The sequence below is a fragment of the Musca vetustissima genome, unplaced genomic scaffold, assembly GCF_032173495.1.
Source record: "Musca vetustissima isolate MV318-11 ecotype Yass unplaced genomic scaffold, APGP_CSIRO_Mvet_v1 utg2750, whole genome shotgun sequence".
In the NCBI taxonomy this organism is placed as follows: Eukaryota; Metazoa; Arthropoda; class Insecta; order Diptera; family Muscidae; genus Musca; species Musca vetustissima.
The window spans coordinates 389,778-409,799 of NW_026884925.1; the positions used below are offsets into that span (position 1 = coordinate 389,778).

The window sequence follows — 20,022 nt, forward strand, 5'->3', positions numbered from 1 at the left end:
AGAATATGTGAGCCGCCGGAATGCAAAATGGCAGCCACATCTGCAATATAGCGACTACGTCAAACCAAGAACAAACTAAATAAAAATTGAAAATGTTCTTCAAATATCTGTTAAGAAATATTGCAGGTTGCCTCAAATTACCGAAACTGGTTTGGTACTGTTATACGAACACTATACAATGTTTCAATACCAAACAACACAGGCAGTGGCAATGTATTTTTAGGATCTTCCCTAAATATTGTTATTCCTATCGTGATTTAATCGGACGGATATGGCTAACTCGACATTGACTTTCATGCTGATCGAGAATATAATTTATGAGGCCTCCGACAAATATTTTGGGGTGTTGCAAACGGAATTACAAATTTACTATATACTCGACCAAATTCTGCACAGCAAATACAACAAAAAGTTATAGAGAAAACATTACTAATACTAATATTTGTTACTAAATTATTATACCCAGCTCGAATAGAATTATAATTAAGTTGCTGTTCTAATTTCCATACGTTTGTACAGAGTACATAAGGGGCGTAATTGTTATGGTGTTGGCTGTTGAAAAGCTTGACATTGATGGCGATGACGGTTGTCGGTGGTGATGGTGACTGTGGTAGGATTTCGCCGTTAAGACTCATTCTGTCGAATAGTCTACAACAGCTGTTCGTGATGATGTTGCGATGATGACGGTGATAGCAATGACTGGCATCGAAGAAGAAGGAAAGAGTTCTAATTATGTTCAGTGTAATGGGTTTTTTTTTTGGAAAATGTTACTACGAAATCGTGTATACCCTTGCAGTGGTATGTTTATGCATGAGAAAATTAACTATTAGCGTTTACTGTTGCATTTGGGGTTAGGACGTCTCTTTGGGTAATTGCCACCTTTACTTACTTTCGCTGTTAGAAAACCGTCTGAGAATAAAGAGATCAAACAAATTAACTCCAAATCCGGTTTTATACATGTCACCGGTCTAAAAAGAGCCTTTACAGATTCGGGCAATTCCGTGCGTCCAGCATAACCAGGATTCATGGTGACAAAAATGCCCACCTTACGATCGATTCCAATTTCACTTCCTTCAAACTGAAAGGAATACAAATCGAATTAGATGACCCGAAACATACCAGCCCTCCAGCCTACTTACCACAAATCGATCCAATTTCCTTAACAGAGCATTTCGTATGGTCTGTAGTTGAGTGGAAATTACACTGAGCACAGAAATATCGATGCGATTGAATTCGTCGAAGCAACCCCAAGCACCACATTGTGCCAGCCCTGAAAGTATTGTGCCCACCGCTCTAAAGTCCATTCCTTCGCCGCAGTTAGTGACGACACACAGCAGAGCCATGGCTTTGGCCAAATCCTTTGTGGTTTCAGTTTTACCAGTTCCTGCCGGGCCAGCTGGCGCGCCGCCCAAATTCATAAGAAGGGCTTGCGTAATTGTAAGATAAATTCGGTCTGTCAGCGGAGTAATTACCAAGCGAGAATTTAAACCCAAATACTCATAGCCGTAATCAAATCGGCCCGTGCACTGGATAACATACAAATTGTCATACATTTTAATCCAATAGAAACGCAATTGGCTCTCCCAGCTAAATTCTCGTGCATCCAGCACATTGTCCCTTACGAATGTTTCGATAATGTCGCGGGCATGTACGTCTATTGTTGCAATGGTTCGGAATTTCTTGCGGTCGTTCGAGCTGAGGTTGGAACGCACTTTCAACACCAATTCATCCATTTGGTAGTTTTGTTTGTCCAGAAAATCTTTCATGGCTCTTAAATTGCCGAAATTCTGAGCTTGGTTGAATGCCTCCTCCACCTCTGAAGTCCACCATACCTGGCTGGCGGCCAAGCCAACCATACTTTGGTAATTCATTAGCCAATCTGGTCTGGTGGTGGAAGTTCAATGAAAGGAAAAAATGGATCGTGGTTAACGGCAAAATGTGAATGAATCAATTTTATGACATAAAAGCGATTTCATTAAATTTTACGACACCAAATAAAACCGACACATGCACATCCTCCATACACCCCCTTTATACCCTGTGGTCACCACGGCAGTGTGGTGGTACAATGAACATCAGGATAATGTTCCACCGACCGGCGCTCATCCCCATGACACTTGCCATCCACCAACCCCGCCAAGAACTCAACCATCAGCGGCAGCAGCACCATCATGGGGAGTGTCATTATCATTGGCAAACGACAGTGTTATATTGGTCTTGCGGTTAATCGATGTCAATAAAAAGATAAATCGCTTATAACGACAAAATTATTCATTGTAGGTCGTAAAAAATATAATCGAACAGAAAAGCCATTGCAACGACCAACAGCCGTCGCCACATTTCAGTTAATGTTTAAATATAATGTTCTTCCAACATATTTGGGGCATGTGCATGTTGGCTTTGATAAATTGGAATTGGAATCGGAATTGGTCACAATGAAAATGTCTTCAATGTTGACATTGGTCATGTACTACTGGTGTCAGTAAGACTGTACACTATTTCTCACCTGGTTATTTCGAGATCAGTTCCATAATCATAAATTGCTTTTTTGGTTAGGTATCGATTCGATCGCCGCATCTCGTCCAAAACGTCATTCATCCAATTCTCCACACGTCCCTGGGCACGAACTGTGCATTCAAATTGTGGAATATCGTATAAGAGAACACAAATAGGTAAAAGAGTGAGGGAATTTTAAAAAAAGATTTTGAATAAAATGATAGAGGGCATGTCGATATTTATAATAAATTAATAATTAATTTTATAGCGGAATTTTCAACACATTTTACTGTTATCATTTGAATTAATAGCCCAAAAATGATTAGTTAAAATCCAATGAAATACATGTTTTGAAATGGCTTGCCCAATCCCCAGGTCAAAATTCCAAAGAACATTTTTGGGAAAATATCAACATTTACGAAGAGTATCAGAGGCAACAATTGACAAATTAATTGGGTGAATGCCTCGTTTTATGTTTTTATAAATAATATTTTAGTTTACATTGTTATATCAAGACTTCAAAATTGAATACATTTTTTATTTCATAATATTGGAGAAGAGTCTCTTGTAAAATTTAAAGTAAACATTTTGCCATTGAATTGTCATACACAATATGTCCCAATAATTGTAATTGCCTTTCATAACAAACGAGAAACAAAAAAAAAAAAAGCAAATTCTTGAATTGTTTAATTTTCTTTCACAATTTTTACAACGGATTCTTGTCCCTTGAAATCATGTTCCCACGTTTGTTGTGTTTTGTGGCACACAAATTGGGGCTGGTTGGAGGCAGAAACGAAACAACCGATAGATATTTTCGATTCACTTTGATTCCATTTTTTGGCCAAGTTAACCATTATTACTGTTGTACTGCTTCCTGTTTCCCTTTCAAATCCTCTGTTCTTTTCTTTTCTTTTTTGCTGTCGCATGTCAAAAGACTTGAATCTCTTCATTTGATCGCATCACAAACGGAAGAATTGCTTAAAACAGCATTCGTTGGGTCGTTGGACATAACCACTCAGCCAGAGAGAAAGAGAGCGGGATCCAGATTTTAGGAAACGGAAGTTTGAGAAATTTCCTATTTGGAATTTGGTCAAACGTTTGATTTTAATGAATTCTTTATCGTTGTTTCGTTTTGCCTCCTTCTGTTGCATTGCAAATTTCGTTTGGACTTTTTATTGTTCTGGTTTTCTTTTATTAGTCGCACCAATTTATATTGCCATTGTCATAGCCGTAACGAGCCATTGAGTCGTTATTAATGACTTCGTAACAATAATTAGATCCGTCAACAACAAAAACAACATTTGGATTGGTTGCATTTGTGTAATTATTTATGCTTGATATATTGTCGAGGGGCGTTGGCTTCAATTTGTATTTGTTTTTATTAATGTTGATAAAAGTCATTCATAATAAATTTAAAAAGATAAAAATGAAGAACGAAGGCTCGAAAATTGAGTAAGTTGAGGACTAATGGTGTTATAACTGTAAACCTGGCGAATCCATAAATGTGCATGTGTATATATATATATATACATATCGAACAGTAAAGAAATATACATAATATATATAATGAGTAAAGAAATTATCAAAGTCGGACAGTACCTTTGTACCTTTGGGTATATGTAAAATGTGTTCAATATAAAGTACAATTGAATTAAATTCGAGAGTTAACATAACAAGCTTATGTGTCATATTGTGTTTCAAAATTAAAATTCCTAATCATTATGATTTAGAAAATTTACAGGACTAAGTATGTTGATTTATTGTTATATTATGGCGACCAATGTTATAATGACATCGAATAAACTGTGCATTTATACGAAATATTGAAAATAATCGTCTTCAAATAATTGAAGAGAAATAGAAAATAATAAATTTTACTTACCTTTTTTATTTATTAATTTTTCCGGCTTGAGGTCATTGAATATTAAAAAGATTTTTGGTTTCTTTTTTAATTTATTTTTATTTTTCCAATATTTCGATCATCGTCGATAATCATCATCAGGGATTGACTTTAAAAAACAAAAAAACATAATTACAAAAATATATTAACAAAATTACAAAATTGGTTTTTAGTTACATTTTATTTTTCTTATTAACACAGATTAACTTCCACTCTCATTGAATTGACTAGATCAACTAACTTTTTTTTTTGATGGCGCTTTTTTCAATGATGCTCCTGTAAATTTGTGCACAATGTTCTGTATCTGTCTTAAAATTTATACGGTTTTTGGCAGGTACATTTATTATGTGTAACATTTCTAACATAAATTAACAAAATATGTAGATGACATATTTTGCATAGTTAAGAAAGACCAAATTGACAATACCCTTGCAGTACTAAACGAATATAACAAACAAATAAAATTCACAATGGAATGTGAATCCGAAAATAAGCTGCCATATCTTGACTCAATGATACATAGAGAAGGACGCAAACTAAAACTAGATTGGTACCAAAAGCCGACTGCATCCGGAAGAATCATAAATTTCCATTCCACCAAACACTCTCGGAGTATTAAAATTACCACTGCCACAAATTTTATAAGGAGAGTGCTCAATATCAGTGACAAGCAATTTCACCACAAAAATAAAATAAAAATCAGACAAATATTAAAAATGAATGACTTCCCGAGCCAAACAATTGAAGATTTAATAAAACATGTAAAAACGACTAAAACTGCTAAGGACGAACAAAAACCTGACACAATATACAAAAAGTGCACATATGTACCTGGTCTATCGGAACGCTTCGCCAATTCCAACCTATATGACAAAGAACATTACAGACTTGCTTTAAAAAGTAGCAATACAAATAACAACTTCTTTAGTCGAACAAAATCAAAAACCCCTCCAGACGAACAATCTACAATCTAATTTAGTTTATGAAATCAAGGTATATGTTGGCACTACAAAGACAAAACTAAAAACAAGAATAAGCGGCCACAAGTCTGATCATAAAAATAAAAACAAACCTCTAGAACAGAAAATAGCCTTAGCAGTACACTGTTCTCAAACTGGACACACACCTAACTTTAGAGATGTTAACACGCGAGGAAAACTATAAAAGAAGATTTATGTTAGAAATGTTACACATAATAAATGTACCTGCCAAAAACCGTATGAATTTTAATAAGAAAAATGTGTTAATAAGAAAAATAAAATGTAACTAAAAACCAATTTTGTAATTTTGTTAATATATTTATGTATTTTGTTTTTTAAAGTCAATCCCTGATGATGATCATCGACGATGATCGAAATATTGGAAAAATAAAAATAAATTAAAAAAGAAACCAAAAATCTTTTTAATTTTCAATGACCTCAAGCCGGAAAAATTAATAAATAAAAAAGAAAGTCCAAAGGTCAACAATCATTTCTCAACATTTTACTTACCGCTTTGACGGAACTCCAAAATTTCGCCTTCGGTAGATATCATTGCGTTGACAATGCTCAGGGTGGAACTCTCCTTGATTATACGCAGCGATTTCACATTGTCGTACATCTGATCGATATATAGAAAATGATAGAATTTACAATAACAAACAATGTCGTAAGTTGCCCTTTTCGTAACTCTAAAATTGTCGTAATAACATTTATAATATTCTTTATTCGAAAATGTTTAGTTTTATACAAGCGGCTAAAAAGCGTTTTCTAATTGCTTGATAATTGTCGTTATATACTTTACCTTTATGATATGATGTTGGACAGCAGTTGGTTCCGAGCTTCCCAAAATGGACAATAGCTCATCTGTGGAAATGAAGTAAAATCTGGGAAATATTCGTCGTTTGGATTCGAGATATTCGTTCAGAGATTTTTGACAGTTTTCCAGTCCCAAGCTCAGACCTTGAATTTCGGGTAGCCGCCCGGGTATTGTACAGAATGGTACAACTAACGGATTTTTAGCACAATCGATCATTATCTGAAAATAAGAGCATTATTCCACTTGAATAAGCCTTCCACGCAAAATTTTATCGCCACCATAAATGCAATGGTACGTAATTAACTTTTATTTATTTTACAGGTGAAGGAAAACACGTTATAAAATCTATAAAAATGGAGCATGTATGTAAAGTTTTAATATACTCGTTGTTAGTAGGTCGTAGCTCACATTCCATATCGATCCACGTTTTCTCAATTTCCCTAAAATCTGACTTCATTCGGAAATGTGGCACCAAAAGTCGGTATAATTCCGAAATAATATATGTAGCCGTTTGCCTATTGTTGTTGCTAATCACTTTCAATGAAAAATATTTTTTAATAGAGTATAGAGTATAAAAAAAATTACATAAATCCCATTATTAATTGTAATTGTTACTATGTTACCCATAGAAAATTGAACTAGTTACATTAGTATTAACAAAAAGTGTCAACATCTCCCCACATGCCCGAAAATTGATGTCCGAACCTTAACCGTAGCCAATCTCTTTTCTATTCGAGACAAAAGAACATTCACAGCCATCTAACGGACGCCTATATTTGTAATCACTATGAAATCGTTATCACTTTTGTAACAAACAAAATTGCTTATTCAGTGCACTGCAATTTTATAGGCAATCAGTCCTCGCGGTTACGTTGACCCCAAATCAAGCCGGCTGCTTCCCATATTTTCAAGACGTTGACCCTCGATCGATTTGTTTTGATTGCCATATTATCTACACAAGCACGAGTTAGAAACAATCAGCATTATGTTTGGTTTTTGTTAACAGCTTTGCAAACATGTGTCCTAGCTTTTTTGTTTTTTTTTTTTTGCTACGAATCACTTTCGTCAGACCAGAATAGATGCAATCTGATATGTAATCAGTTTTAAAAACGTATAAAAAGGGCTCGTGCAAGGTAGTTCAGTATGATTTCGCAAAATGAAGTCGTTCACAGCAGTTTCAGTCGTCTGCTTGGCTATCTGCGCCTTGGCCAATCCGGTCACGCAACAAAAATTTGCCGACAAGGACTTCTTGGAGAAGCAAAAGTTTGTGTTGGAAGTCCTCCAGCATGTGTACCAAGACGATGTGTTTGTGACCAAATTCGATGAGACCTACACCACGTACAAGCCTTGGGAACATTTAGACGATTACAATAATGTCGATAAGCTGACGGAATTTTTTGAATTGTGGCAACACAAGCCGCTGTGTGATGAAGTGGTGTTCTCCCCCGTCTATTCCACCCATGTTGAGTACGCATTGGGTCTGGGACGATTGTTTTATTTCGCCAAGAATTGGGAAGCCTTCACTCATGCTGTATACTGGGCTCGCGTTCATGTGAACAAACAACTATTTGTGTACGCCCTTAACCTGGCCACTGTTCTGCGCGACGACTTACACGGCGTCACTACTCCTGCCGTCTACGAGGTTCTTCCATGGCATTTCTTTGATGTGGAAACTGTGACAAAGGCTGAACATTATGCCCTCCACGGATTCCACAATGTCAAGCAGTTGGACAATGTTTTCAATGTTGTTGTCAAGTCTAACTACAGCAATGTGTACGACAACGTTAACTACGACCACACCTTGGCGTACTTCACGGAGGATGTTGGACTAAACGCTTTCTACTACTACTATAATCTGCATTATCCCTACTGGACCAAGGGCCCCGAAACTCATGAATTCAGCAAGGATCGTGTGGGTGAATTGTATTTGTTCTTGCACAGACAACTGTTGGCTCGTTACTATTTGGAACGTTTGTCCAATGATTTGGGAGAAGTGCCTCAACTCAATGTACACCAAAACTATGGTCCCGGCTATTACAGCAACCTAGCCTACTACAAAGGAGTTAGCTTCCCCGACCGTCATAACGACTATAATTTTTATAACAAAGAGAACTACGACCTGGTAAAGGAGCTCGAATTTTACTTAAAACGCGTAGCTGACTTTGTGGACACTACCACCGATGAGTTCCATACTGCTGTCGAGAAGCTTGGAAACACCTTGCAGGGTAATGCTTATAGCCTGGACAAGAAGAACTATGGCAGTCTCGATAATCTTCTCCGTGAAGTTGTGAACGAAGGACGTTACTATGGCAAATTCGGTGATGTGCTACCCGGTACCTTGTCTCAGTACGAAACCTCTTTGCGTGATCCCTTGTTCTATTCCTTATATAAGGAGCTCCTTAGTTATTATTGGCGTTTGGCTGGTAACTATCCAGAGTACAAGAAGGAGGATTTGGAATTCACCGGTGTAACCCTTGACAATGTCCAACTGCCTGAAAAATTGACAACCTTCTTTGAGTATTTCGATTCTGATGTTAGCAATGTTGTCAACGTTGAAACCACAAAAGTGGAAGGTTCTAATGACGCTCTCTTCAAATTCGGTCGCAATTCCGTCCACAATGGCCAAAGTTTCGTTGTTAAGGCCCGCCAGAAGCGCGTTAATCACCAGCCGTTCGAATTCACTTTGGATGTCACCTCGGACAAGGCACAGAAAGCAGTTGTCAAAGTATTCCTTGGACCCAAATACGATGAAAATGGCCGTCTGTTGAAATTGGAGGATAACTACCAAAACTTCTTTGAATTGGACCACTATGTTGTTGACTTGGTTGCTGGTGTGAACCATTTGAAACGCAGTTCGGAAGAATTTGCCTGCTCGACAAACGATCAAACCACATACTTTGAACTCTACAAGAAACTTTTTGATGCTACAAATTCTGATTATCAATTCCCTCTTACATCTGGTCAATGTGGTTATCCACGCCGCTTACTTTTACCCTTGGGTAAAAAGGGTGGTCTAACGTTCCAATTGTTCTTTGCCGTGTATCCCTACCACGCTCCTGAAGTAGCTCAGTACTCCACATACGATCCCACTGTAAGCTGTGGCGTTGGTTCCGGCAGTCGCTATGTTGATGCTTTGCCTCTTGGTTATCCTTTGGATCGTCCTGTCGGCCATGATTATTACTTCCAGGTTGGCAATTTCAAATTTTACGATGTCACCGTTTACCACAAAGACGATACTACCAATGTGGTCTAATTTAAAATTATTTCCCAGTGTGGATTTGATCCGACTTGATTGGCATTATTTCTTTAAATTTATCTTTGTATTTTTCTTTTCTAAATATAATAATAAAAAATGTACGTAATTGAATGATATTTTTATGCGTAATATAATTGAAAAGACGACGACATAATGTAATCTTTACATTATGTCTCATATGGAACATTGGGGAAATTTCACCACACGGTGGTACAGGGTATTGGGTATTTGTGCATATGTTTGTAATATGCAAAAGAAGCCATACCAAAATTCCATGTTAGGCCCAATAGCGATCCTCATACTGCATTTCATTTCAAGCTCGAAGAAACATTTAGTCGTTACTGCTCTAAGAGTGTCATTCACTGATAAATATTGTACGGGACAATCTATCCCATCACTCTAAGGGGCTGATGCGTGTGGGTGGTCAGTTGGCTAACACGACTTTGTTGTTGTTACAGTTGTAAAATGTCTCGGTTATTAACGCTTCGAGTTTTAAGAACAGAATTTTGGATACCACGAGCAAAAACCTTGCACCAGACTCGAAGCCAATTAATGGACTCTTTGCCGATTTCCCGGACTATACCGGATAGACCGTTCACGTGAACAGGGGTTGATTTTTCATGGCCTTGTGATATTAAAAATTACACGGGACGGACTTGTTAAGTAACGAAGGGTTACGTTTGTCTTTTTGTGTTTTTTTGTCACACGTGCTATTCACGTGCAGTCGTGACTCCTAAGAAACCCGTTGGTGCTCGAAGTGTGGAGGAGTTTCCCGGATTGCAGCTGGCTGACGAACATTTTTACACTTTGGCTCCACTCCACATAACATTAGGTGGAGGTGCTCTGGGAAAACCCTTGGCATAATTCACTATGTTTGTGTACATAATAACCGGGACTTATACCCCATAGTTACATGTAAGGCATCACGTATATTTCCTTTAACCATGATACAATTTGCAATTTAACCTCTTGCAGATTCCCTCCAATTGGATTTTTTTGTTCAATTTGCTGAACATATTATTTTAATGAAATTTAGAATTATTATAATTGAATGAATTTTACTGACAGTTTTGTTTGCTTTATTTATGATTTCTAAATTGTATTTAAAGTGAAATCAATGTGGATACTTTATTGTGCACTATTACGACAACCTAATAATTCTTTTTGTTTCTATTTTTATTTTTTTTCGAGCTGGTTTCAGAACATTTTGGTTCCGTAAGATTAAAAGGTGGCCGGGCGGTGCACGTTCATGAAATGTCTATGTTTGGAACACCCTGTCTGACTGAATGGCTGAATAGATATCTATTAAGTTTTTCTTTTTGTAAAGTGCTCCCTTCTACTGTTGAAAAAAAAAACAAAACAAAAGATTTCTAGGAAATTTATACTCAAATTTCTGCGTCACAAAAACCGCATATTAAATAAGGGACACGATGACAAGTCGCCATTGTCTGACTGGCAGACAATATCAGCATATCATCGTTGTCATAATTATTATAATAACGATGATGAGGACGACGACGATCAACACGATCATTTGTATAATATAATTACATACAAACATGCATCCACATATCGACTATGTACAACAATAAACGTTTAACAAACTACCTCCCAGAAATAACTGGAAAAACAAAAGGTCAAACTCATCGCATAATATCTGTCTGCATCATATCATCATCAACATCCAGCATCCATCCATCCCACCAAGATGACCATTGTGTTTTTTGGTGTTTTCGTTATAAATCTTGTAGAAAAGTTAATATTTATCCAATGGTAAGCCAGCAGCAACAACAACACCACCAACAGTCAAATAGCCAACCAACAGCAGCAGCAGCTTATGGCAATAGTGGATGTAGGGTTTGTAGTTTGTAACACCATCGTAGTCTCGCCGAACAGCAATAGTTTCGAACCTAAATCCAGATGATCTTGTTACTTCTTTTCGATCTTCTTCTCTACGTACGACTGTGGTTTTGTTGTCTTTGTGTTTTGTTTTGCCATGCCATTGTGCCTGTCCATTTTTGAAGAACCGATAGCGTAGGTATCCTGAAAGTTGATGTTAGGATCACTGTTGGGGTGTAGGATTAGGGTATGTATGAAGTTTTGGAAACTCGTATTAATATGTACCAAATGGTACCAAAATTGGATAAACCGATTAAGCTGGAAATAGGGTTACTGTTGTAACGTAGGGTTTGGGTATAGATGTAGTTTTTGGAAATTCATATTAAATAGTACTAAACTTGGTACAATTTCAATTTTAGATAAACCGATTGAGGTATGATCCTGAAATTTGGAGATAATATCAGTGTTGGGGTGCAGGAAGTTTTGGAAATTCGTATTAAATGTTACCGAATTTGGATTAGGGTCAACTGATAGAGCTGGAATCTTGAAATTTGGAATTAGGATCACTGTTGAGGTGTATAATTAGGCTATGTATGAAGTTTTGGAAATTCGTTCTAATGTGTACTAAATTTGGTTCAATTTGAATTTTGGGAGAACCGATAGGGCTAGAATCCTAAAATTTGGAGTTAGAATTCCTGTTGGGGAGTAGAATTGGTATATGTAGGTAGTTTTGGAAATTTGTACTGATGTGTACGAAAAGTACTTAATTTGATAAATTTGGATCTAGTTTAGTATTGAGTTTTGTAAATAGATTTGGAAATTTGACTTATGTGTACCAAGTGGTATAAAATATGGTACAATTGCAATTGGATTTAGGCGAACCGTTAGATTGGTGTATGTGGGAAGTTTTGGAAATTTCTACTTATGAGAATTTATATTAATGTGTACTAACTGGTGCTAAATTTGGTGAATCTATATATAATTTGTATTTTTTGGAAATATATATTACAAGAGTAAAAGGGGTAATGACTGATGGCAAAAGAATTGGTGTGTAGTAAAATATTGTTTTGGAAATACCAAAAACATTTTTAATATGTTGGTAATATATATATACAAAAAATTAGCTTTTTTGTTTTTGTGGTACATCAATGATTTTTGGTACACATATAGAAAAAAATGCTCCGAAACCGTTCGCGATCAAATTTTTGGTTGATGCGCGCAAAAGTTATCGAGGTTTTAAGCATAAGAAAAAATAAAATTGTTTATTAATTGACATAACACACACCTAAAAATTAATTTAAACATATGTACATAATCTACACACCATGATGAATCAAATGATATCAAAATCACACAAGTCCGTGTAGCGATTTGTAAATTACAGCGACAACAAAAAAATATATTGAGGGAAAATATTTGTTTTTGGTTCGAAAAAATAATGCCATCATATTTATTTTTTAATTTTATACAAGAAATTTCAGAAAAAGTGATGAGGTTATTCTGCTATTTTACCCGAATTTTGCCGAAAAATATAAAACATATATAAAAATAATCACTTTTTGTGTATACTTTGTGTGAAGTACTGAAGTTTATCTTCCAATCCATGTATATTTTTCCAAATTTCATTTGACGGCTAAGATGTACTACATGTTGCATTGAAGTACCCAAAAACTCGTAAAACGCGAATAATTTCGAAAACTCCATATGCCATTAACGCGCATCCGATTTCGGTGTGCACCCTAAAACAATATATCGATCTATACCGATTTCAACGCCGTCCATTAAGGACCATGGATGACCCAGCACAATCTATTTTTGAGATAAATTGGGTACATCCCTCTTTCGGCTGAAGATTTTAATGCTCTCTTTTCACAAAAGTACAAAATCCGTAACAGGTCATTTATTGAAACGGAAATGATCCACAGAAAATGCAAATAAATCCGCGATATGTTCAAAAACATTTTTTGCCAAATTTCGTGTTTTCGGAAGGCCAGTTCCCGCCGTTCTAGTAGATGGATTTTCACGAAGAAGATTTTATATCATCAGAAACGTAAAAACCCTTAAAAATTTGGACCGAAAAATAGGTTTTTTAGAAACTTGATCGCACAAAATTCTCACTTTGGAATTTTAGGGTTCTTGAGCGCGGTTTTCAACCGAATTCGCTGAAATTGGGTACATTGGGTTCTTATTGGGTACCAAATTTCCCCACTAAAAATTATAAATATAAGTCCACTTTTTCCAGTTTTTGGGGGGTTTTGACCGGATTTTTCACCGAATTGGCTGTAATTTAGTAATTTCTGTTTTTATTGGGTATCAAATCTCTCCACAGAAAATTATGAATATGGGTCAATTTTTTCGGGTAGTCCCCATATAAGGGTACCCCCAATTTTTGATATTTTGTTCTTGAGGGTTCTTGAGGGCGTTTTTAACCGAATTCGCTGAAATTTGGTATTTTGTAGTCGTATATGGTAACAAATCTCCCCACCAAAAATTATTATAATTCACCCCTTTTTAGGGGTAGTCCCCATATAACCCTCTTTTTTATATTAAAATAGTTATCTGATTTGTTCTGTGTGTTGGGGTTGGGTAGTCGTTAGACTATTTAGACATCTGTTGTAAGCATTGCGCCTTCTAAAGATATTGTGATAAAAGAAAACTCAAGCATGACGAGAATGAAATATATCGGCAGACATTTAGGCATTTTCTCTATATTCTCTATAATGAAACCTCCTGAAGGAAGGAATTGAGATAAAAAATTAAAATATTGGGTTCAATATTGGCATATACCGGTCATTAATTAGGCATAGCCCTCATATAATGATATTCCCAAATATTCACTATTTCCTACACTATGTAATCAATATTGGTCTCCTTTAGGCATAGCCTCATATAACTTTGTAATCTAAATTACAGTAGTTTGAGGATTTTACACTCTACCATGCGTTATCCTGATACTGATAACGCATGGTAGAGTATTATTCATTTTTTTGGATCTTACAGATTTTAGTTAAAATCCCCATTAAAAATTGCTGAAGTTTGTATTTGGTGTACATAATGGTTTACATAAATCGGTTTGTAGAATTACACAGTGACACATTTTTCAACTTTAAAATCTTGAACCAATCGAGACCCCCAAAATCTTGAAGCTTGTGATGGTGGAAGAAAATCCCTAGCTGGGTTTTGCATTATTAGCTAAGGTTTTTTTTTTAAATTCATTTTTAAAATATTCGACTGGGGCGGATTTTAGCACAATTTTTGAATAATACGTACTTATTATTGAGTCTATATCTCGTGAACTATTCGAAATATTGCTTTTCTCTCTTAAGCAATATTTTTCCTCTTAATTAGATCTAAAAATTTTCTCTTGAGATAAAACCAATAAAACAACACCATCATACTGAAAATAGCAAAACTGCAAAAAAAAAAAAATTTAGACATACTTTTTCCATGTTTTTCACACTTTTTTCAGAAACTGCTACTGACTCGGCCAAACAGTATATGACAAGAAGATAGCCAATAGCAAATCAAACAACTTTTCTTAAAACCCCGATTTCATTGGTTGACTCCTTCACATAGTTATAGCCTCACAAATTCATCAAGATGAACCAAAGAAATTCACTCCCAATTGTATGTTTATAGAAATAAAAATTGCTATGCTTTTTTCAATAAATAGGTACAAAATTGAAGTAAAAATTAAACATGGAAAAAGTATATCGAAATTTTAATTTTTTTGCAGTTGTGCTATTTTCAGTATGATGGTGTTGTTTCATTGATTTTATCTCAAGAGAAAATTTTTAGATCTAATTAAGAGGAAAAATATTGCTTAAGAGAGAAAAGCAATATTTCAAATAGTTCACGAGATATAGACTCAATAATACGTACGTATTATTTGAAAATTGTGCTAATTTTAAAAATTAATTTTAAAAAAACCTTAGCTAATAATGCTAAACCCAGCTAGGGATTTTCTTCCACCATCACAAGCTTCAAGATTTTGGGGGTCTCGATTGGTTCAAGATTTTAGTGCTGCACAGTGTTATCGGTATATACCCACTTTTTAGTATTCCCTATATTTTCATTACATGTATCTGTCAGTATAACTATGGTGGAGGGTATCCAAAGTTCGGCGCAGCCGAACTTAACGCTTTTTCACTTGTTTATTTTAAAAAAGCTGATTTTTTCCATGTGTTGGAGTTATCCCATATAGCTGCATTCCACCATAGTAGGGGGGATATTCGGTAGACGAAATTTTCAGTTTATTTAATCGATTTAGCCATATGTTGTAATCATTTTTCTATTGGAGGATATCGACATAAAAAGTAGAACGTGAGGTTTGAGAATTAACTATATCGACCCGCATTTAGGCCCAGGTCCTACATAAAACATCCTACCTATTTAATATTTAGTTCCATGCACGGTATTGGGATTCAAAACTAAAACATTAGCTTGGAACTAGAGCTATATCAGCCCTTAATTATACAATGAAAACACCAAGTATTCGCTAATCCCTACACAATGTTTGTCAGTACTGGTCCCGCTTTAGTATGCCTCATATATAATATTACCCCCTAAATTGGAGTATTTTCAGGATTTTATACACATGTTTCACCGCACCACGCGTTAATAATATATATCAACATTTTAGGGTTTTGAGATTTTAGGAAAACCCCCATTGAATTTGCTGAATTTTCTATTTGATTTACAACAGTCGATTGGAAGAATTCTCGTTATACGAATGACCCTTATGTTTTTATTTCATATATATATATATATATATATAGGGGAGACTGGGATACCTTCGCCACTTTCAGTTTAAAGTTCTATATCTCAATACTTATTCAACATATAAAAAAACTTTATGGCTGGTTATTGTCCTCTGATACTTAATTATAAAAACTAGTACCAAAAACATATAATAAATTAGTATTATTTAAAAATTTTTACAGTTTTGTAAAAAAGTCAAATTTGCCGAATGAGCCCCTACCCGGGGTAGCTTCGGCATTTGATGGGGCACATTCGGCAACATAGTCATACCCTGTTAATTCAGGTCCTCAATATGTTCCATTTTGTTTTAATATCCGACTCAAAGTTTGACTTTTAAGGCTATATTTTCTAGCGGCGGGCGTTGTCATCTCAAGGTCACACACACCATCAGAAACAGCTTTTTTCTATTGCATTTTCGTCAACATTATTTTTAAAGACAAACACAAAAACATTTTAAGGAAATAATATTGTATATGGCCGAATGTGCCCCACTTCAAAATGCAGAATATACCCTGATTTATTCATTTATTTCTATCAATCTTCTAAAAATATTATTATTTTAATTATTTTTATAAGATTAACGTCTTTTTGATAATACTGCCTTAAAATATGAAAAGTTTTCTACACGAAATACTTACGAAATTGAATGGAAATATTACAAAACCATCTGTAAAAATACAAAAAACGTTGTATCTAAATAAGTTGATTAGCTAGAGAAATAAAACTTTGCGACAGTTATTTATTTTGATAGTTGATACCTATGTATCGCAACTAGTGATGTACGGTGAGAGCTTCATATCCAAAACGCGAATGCCGAATGTGCCCCGATGCCGAAGGTGCCCCAGTCTCCCCTATATATACATATATGGACAATATTGCTAATTTTTTAACATAGCTGAAGCCGAGGTTCACCCCTTTATAACTCGGGAATTCTTTAAGTATATAAAAAAAGTGAATAGTTTTGGGTTCATTGATCTGTCGTTGCAATCTTTTCATGATATTGACCACAAAACTTTATTTACGTAGATGCTGTGTCTACTTTAATGTGAAAAAATGTGTAAAAACAGCTTGAGGCGAAGCAGTTTTTTTATGTTTTCTATCGATTTGTGACTAAGCCACTCATTTCACGGCCTTCTTGTCAATCTAAATCTAGGAGCCTACAAAATTAGGAGTACGTCTCCTATGTATCATTTTTTAAAATTTTATCTCCATCTACCTTTAAATTGACGGAAATATCATTTTAAGTTATTTAAATAATTTGGACTGTATACACAAATTAGTACTGTACATATTTTTGCCTCTTCTCTATATTGAAAGGCTCATAACTTTACCGAAAATTTGAATATAATTAAAAGTTTACAAAAACACCTTTTGCTACATCTGAATATGCGATACTAGAAACGCGGGTGCCGGGCCGTGTAAAATTAAAATGAAAAACTCAATTCGAACACGTATGCATATATAAGAATCAAAATATTAAGCGATTTTTTATATTTTATCCACAAGTTTGCTCTTCTTTGCCTGCGTACGTCCCTGCAGGGTTCTTGATGGACCGCATTGAAATAGGTATAAATCGATGTATTTTTTATGGTGCACACCGAAATCGGATGCGCGTTAAAAGCATACGGACTTTCCAGAAATTATTCGCGTTTTACGAGTTTTTAGGTACTTCAATGTAACGTATGGGGTCATCTTAGCCGTCAAAAAATGCATGGATTGGAGATAACCTTCAGTACTTCCTGGAAACCGCATGCGCATTAAATGATTTTGAGGATTACCCTATTTAGACGCAATTTGAAATGTACAATTTATTTCTAGAACCCCAAGATTTTTCGGAAGGGTCTTGCTATAATCCGCAAGTTGTATACTTATACACAAGAAGTGAATATTTGTATATATGACGATTTTTCGGTGACATTCGGGTAAAATAGAGGAATAACCCAAACATTTTTCCGCAATTTCTTGTTTAAATTAAAAAAATAAATATGATGATATTACTTCTTCGAACCGAAAACAAATAATTTTCCTCAATATCTTGCTTTTTATCGCTGTAATTTACAAACCGCTACACAGACTTGTGTTATTTTAATATCATCTGATTTACCGTGGTGTTTAGATTATGTAGATATTTTTAAATTAATTTTTATGTGTATGTATGTCATGAATATAATGACATAATCCCCTATACTTTTATTATTTTTCCATATTTCGCGAAAATATGCTACCTTTTCGCGATTATTATAATATCTGCATATTCATACTTTACGAATGAAGTCATATATCAATATTTTTGGTCAATATAATAAATGGCGTAATTTTAAGATTTTTTTGTTAAGCTCAAAATTAAAACCTTGATAACTATTGCGCGCCTCAACCAAAAAATTGATCGCGAACGGATTCGGAGTCAGGACATTTTTCTCTATATGTGTACCAAAAATCATTGATGTACTCTGAAAACAAAAAAGCCGATTTTTTGAAAATGGAATATAAAAAAATTGTGAATATTGCCCATGTATATATTGCACACTGTATTTTTTATTTGCACGAAATGGTGCATAGTAAATTAAATTTCGTGTAAACATGTTCATATTCAGATTTAGCTAGTATATGTATCAGATTTCATGAAATTACCCAACGTTTGTTCTATTGCACAGCGTTCAGAAATAAGTCAGAGGAAACGTGTGTTAATTGGTGTTTAAATTGTTACAAATTTATATATATATATATATATATATACTAGCGGGCCCGGCAAACGTTGTCTTGCCTAGCAATATTTTTTTACGTTTGTTTTTATATTCTCCACCATAAGGTGTATTGTACAGATTCTTGTAATACAGACTTAAAGTAACATTACAGTACCGAATATCTAAAATTTGATATTAATGAGCGAGTCATGTTGCTATTTTTGTCATCTAAAGTTTCGGTGGATATAAGGTTAAGAATTATTAAATTCATGGAAAATAAATTTAAGTGCACATATAAGTTAGACCTTCGGTTATAATTCAATTTTTCGTAATATAATGGTAGCGCAATATAAAGCTAGTTTTTTTTTTTGTAACCTCCACAATTTAAAATACAACTTTGAAATTTGCACATAAATTTCTACTACTTATATGATATTTGATATTGAAAATGTTCAACATAATTGCTTCTAATTTAATATTAAGAATACTTATTGAGCAGGAAATCCCCCTAATTAACAATATCAATATTGACCCAAGTATTTGGATAACTCCCATATAACAGTATCCCTTAATATTCGGTATTTGACTGTAATTTTATATTCGCCCAAGCTTTAAATATCCCCCGTCTAATAGTACCTCACATTTTTTGATGCTGTGGGGGATTTGGACACGTTTTTAAATCTAATCGGCTGTAATTTGTTATTTGGTTGTTATTTGATAGAATGAATCGCCATAAAATTATCTATATAGGTCCATTCTTTGAGGTAGCCCCCATATAACGGTACTCAAAATTTTCGGTATTTTGGGGAGTTTGTTCCAGTGTTTCAACCAAAGTGACTGTAATGTTTTATTTTGGATGATCAAAACCTCTTTACTAAAAATTATCAATATTGGTAAAAGTTTCCGTGCAGTCCTATATAATGGTATCCTCCATTGTTTGGTATTTTCTCATGTGTCCTTCCAAAAATTAATATATATACATTCCCATTGTAGTAGCTGTAATATACCATAATCGGATATTGAAGGGCAACACATTTTTGAGGACATATTTTAAGTTAGACCCAATCTCCTACATACAGGTCCCACTCCATTTTCGGAATTGTGAAGACTTTGATCGAATTTTCTCATAGAGTTGGCCTAACTCAATAAAAGAGAGCCATACATATTTCCCGTTTAATTGCCGGTGCGTCTATAATTTTGAACATTATTGTTAAAGAACATGGACAACCTACTACCTAATAGTGTTTTAACATTGTACCCCTATAAATGTCCGGACAGATTTAAGAAAT

General features: G+C 34.8%; 2 protein-coding genes across 2 annotated transcripts in view; one reads left to right on the forward strand and one right to left on the reverse strand.

Moving 5' to 3' along the window:
• Window positions 1-20,022, reverse strand: part of LOC133332015 (dynein axonemal heavy chain 10) — an 87,710-nt gene that overhangs the window by 38,068 nt on the left and 29,620 nt on the right. Inside the window, exons 21-25 of the mRNA XM_061540399.1 lie at window positions 6,179-6,412; window positions 5,887-5,995; window positions 2,507-2,627; window positions 1,140-1,884; window positions 890-1,078 (exon numbers count right to left, since the gene is read on the reverse strand). Of these exons, the coding sequence (XP_061396383.1) occupies window positions 890-1,078; window positions 1,140-1,884; window positions 2,507-2,627; window positions 5,887-5,995; window positions 6,179-6,412 (1,398 nt within the window). The remainder of the gene's footprint in view (window positions 1-889; window positions 1,079-1,139; window positions 1,885-2,506; window positions 2,628-5,886; window positions 5,996-6,178; window positions 6,413-20,022) is intronic.
• On the forward strand, window positions 7,311-9,446 carry LOC133332018 (larval serum protein 2-like). The gene has a single exon (XM_061540403.1). It carries the CDS (start codon window positions 7,350-7,352, stop codon window positions 9,444-9,446), a length of 2,097 nt encoding a protein of 698 aa, XP_061396387.1. The 5' UTR covers window positions 7,311-7,349.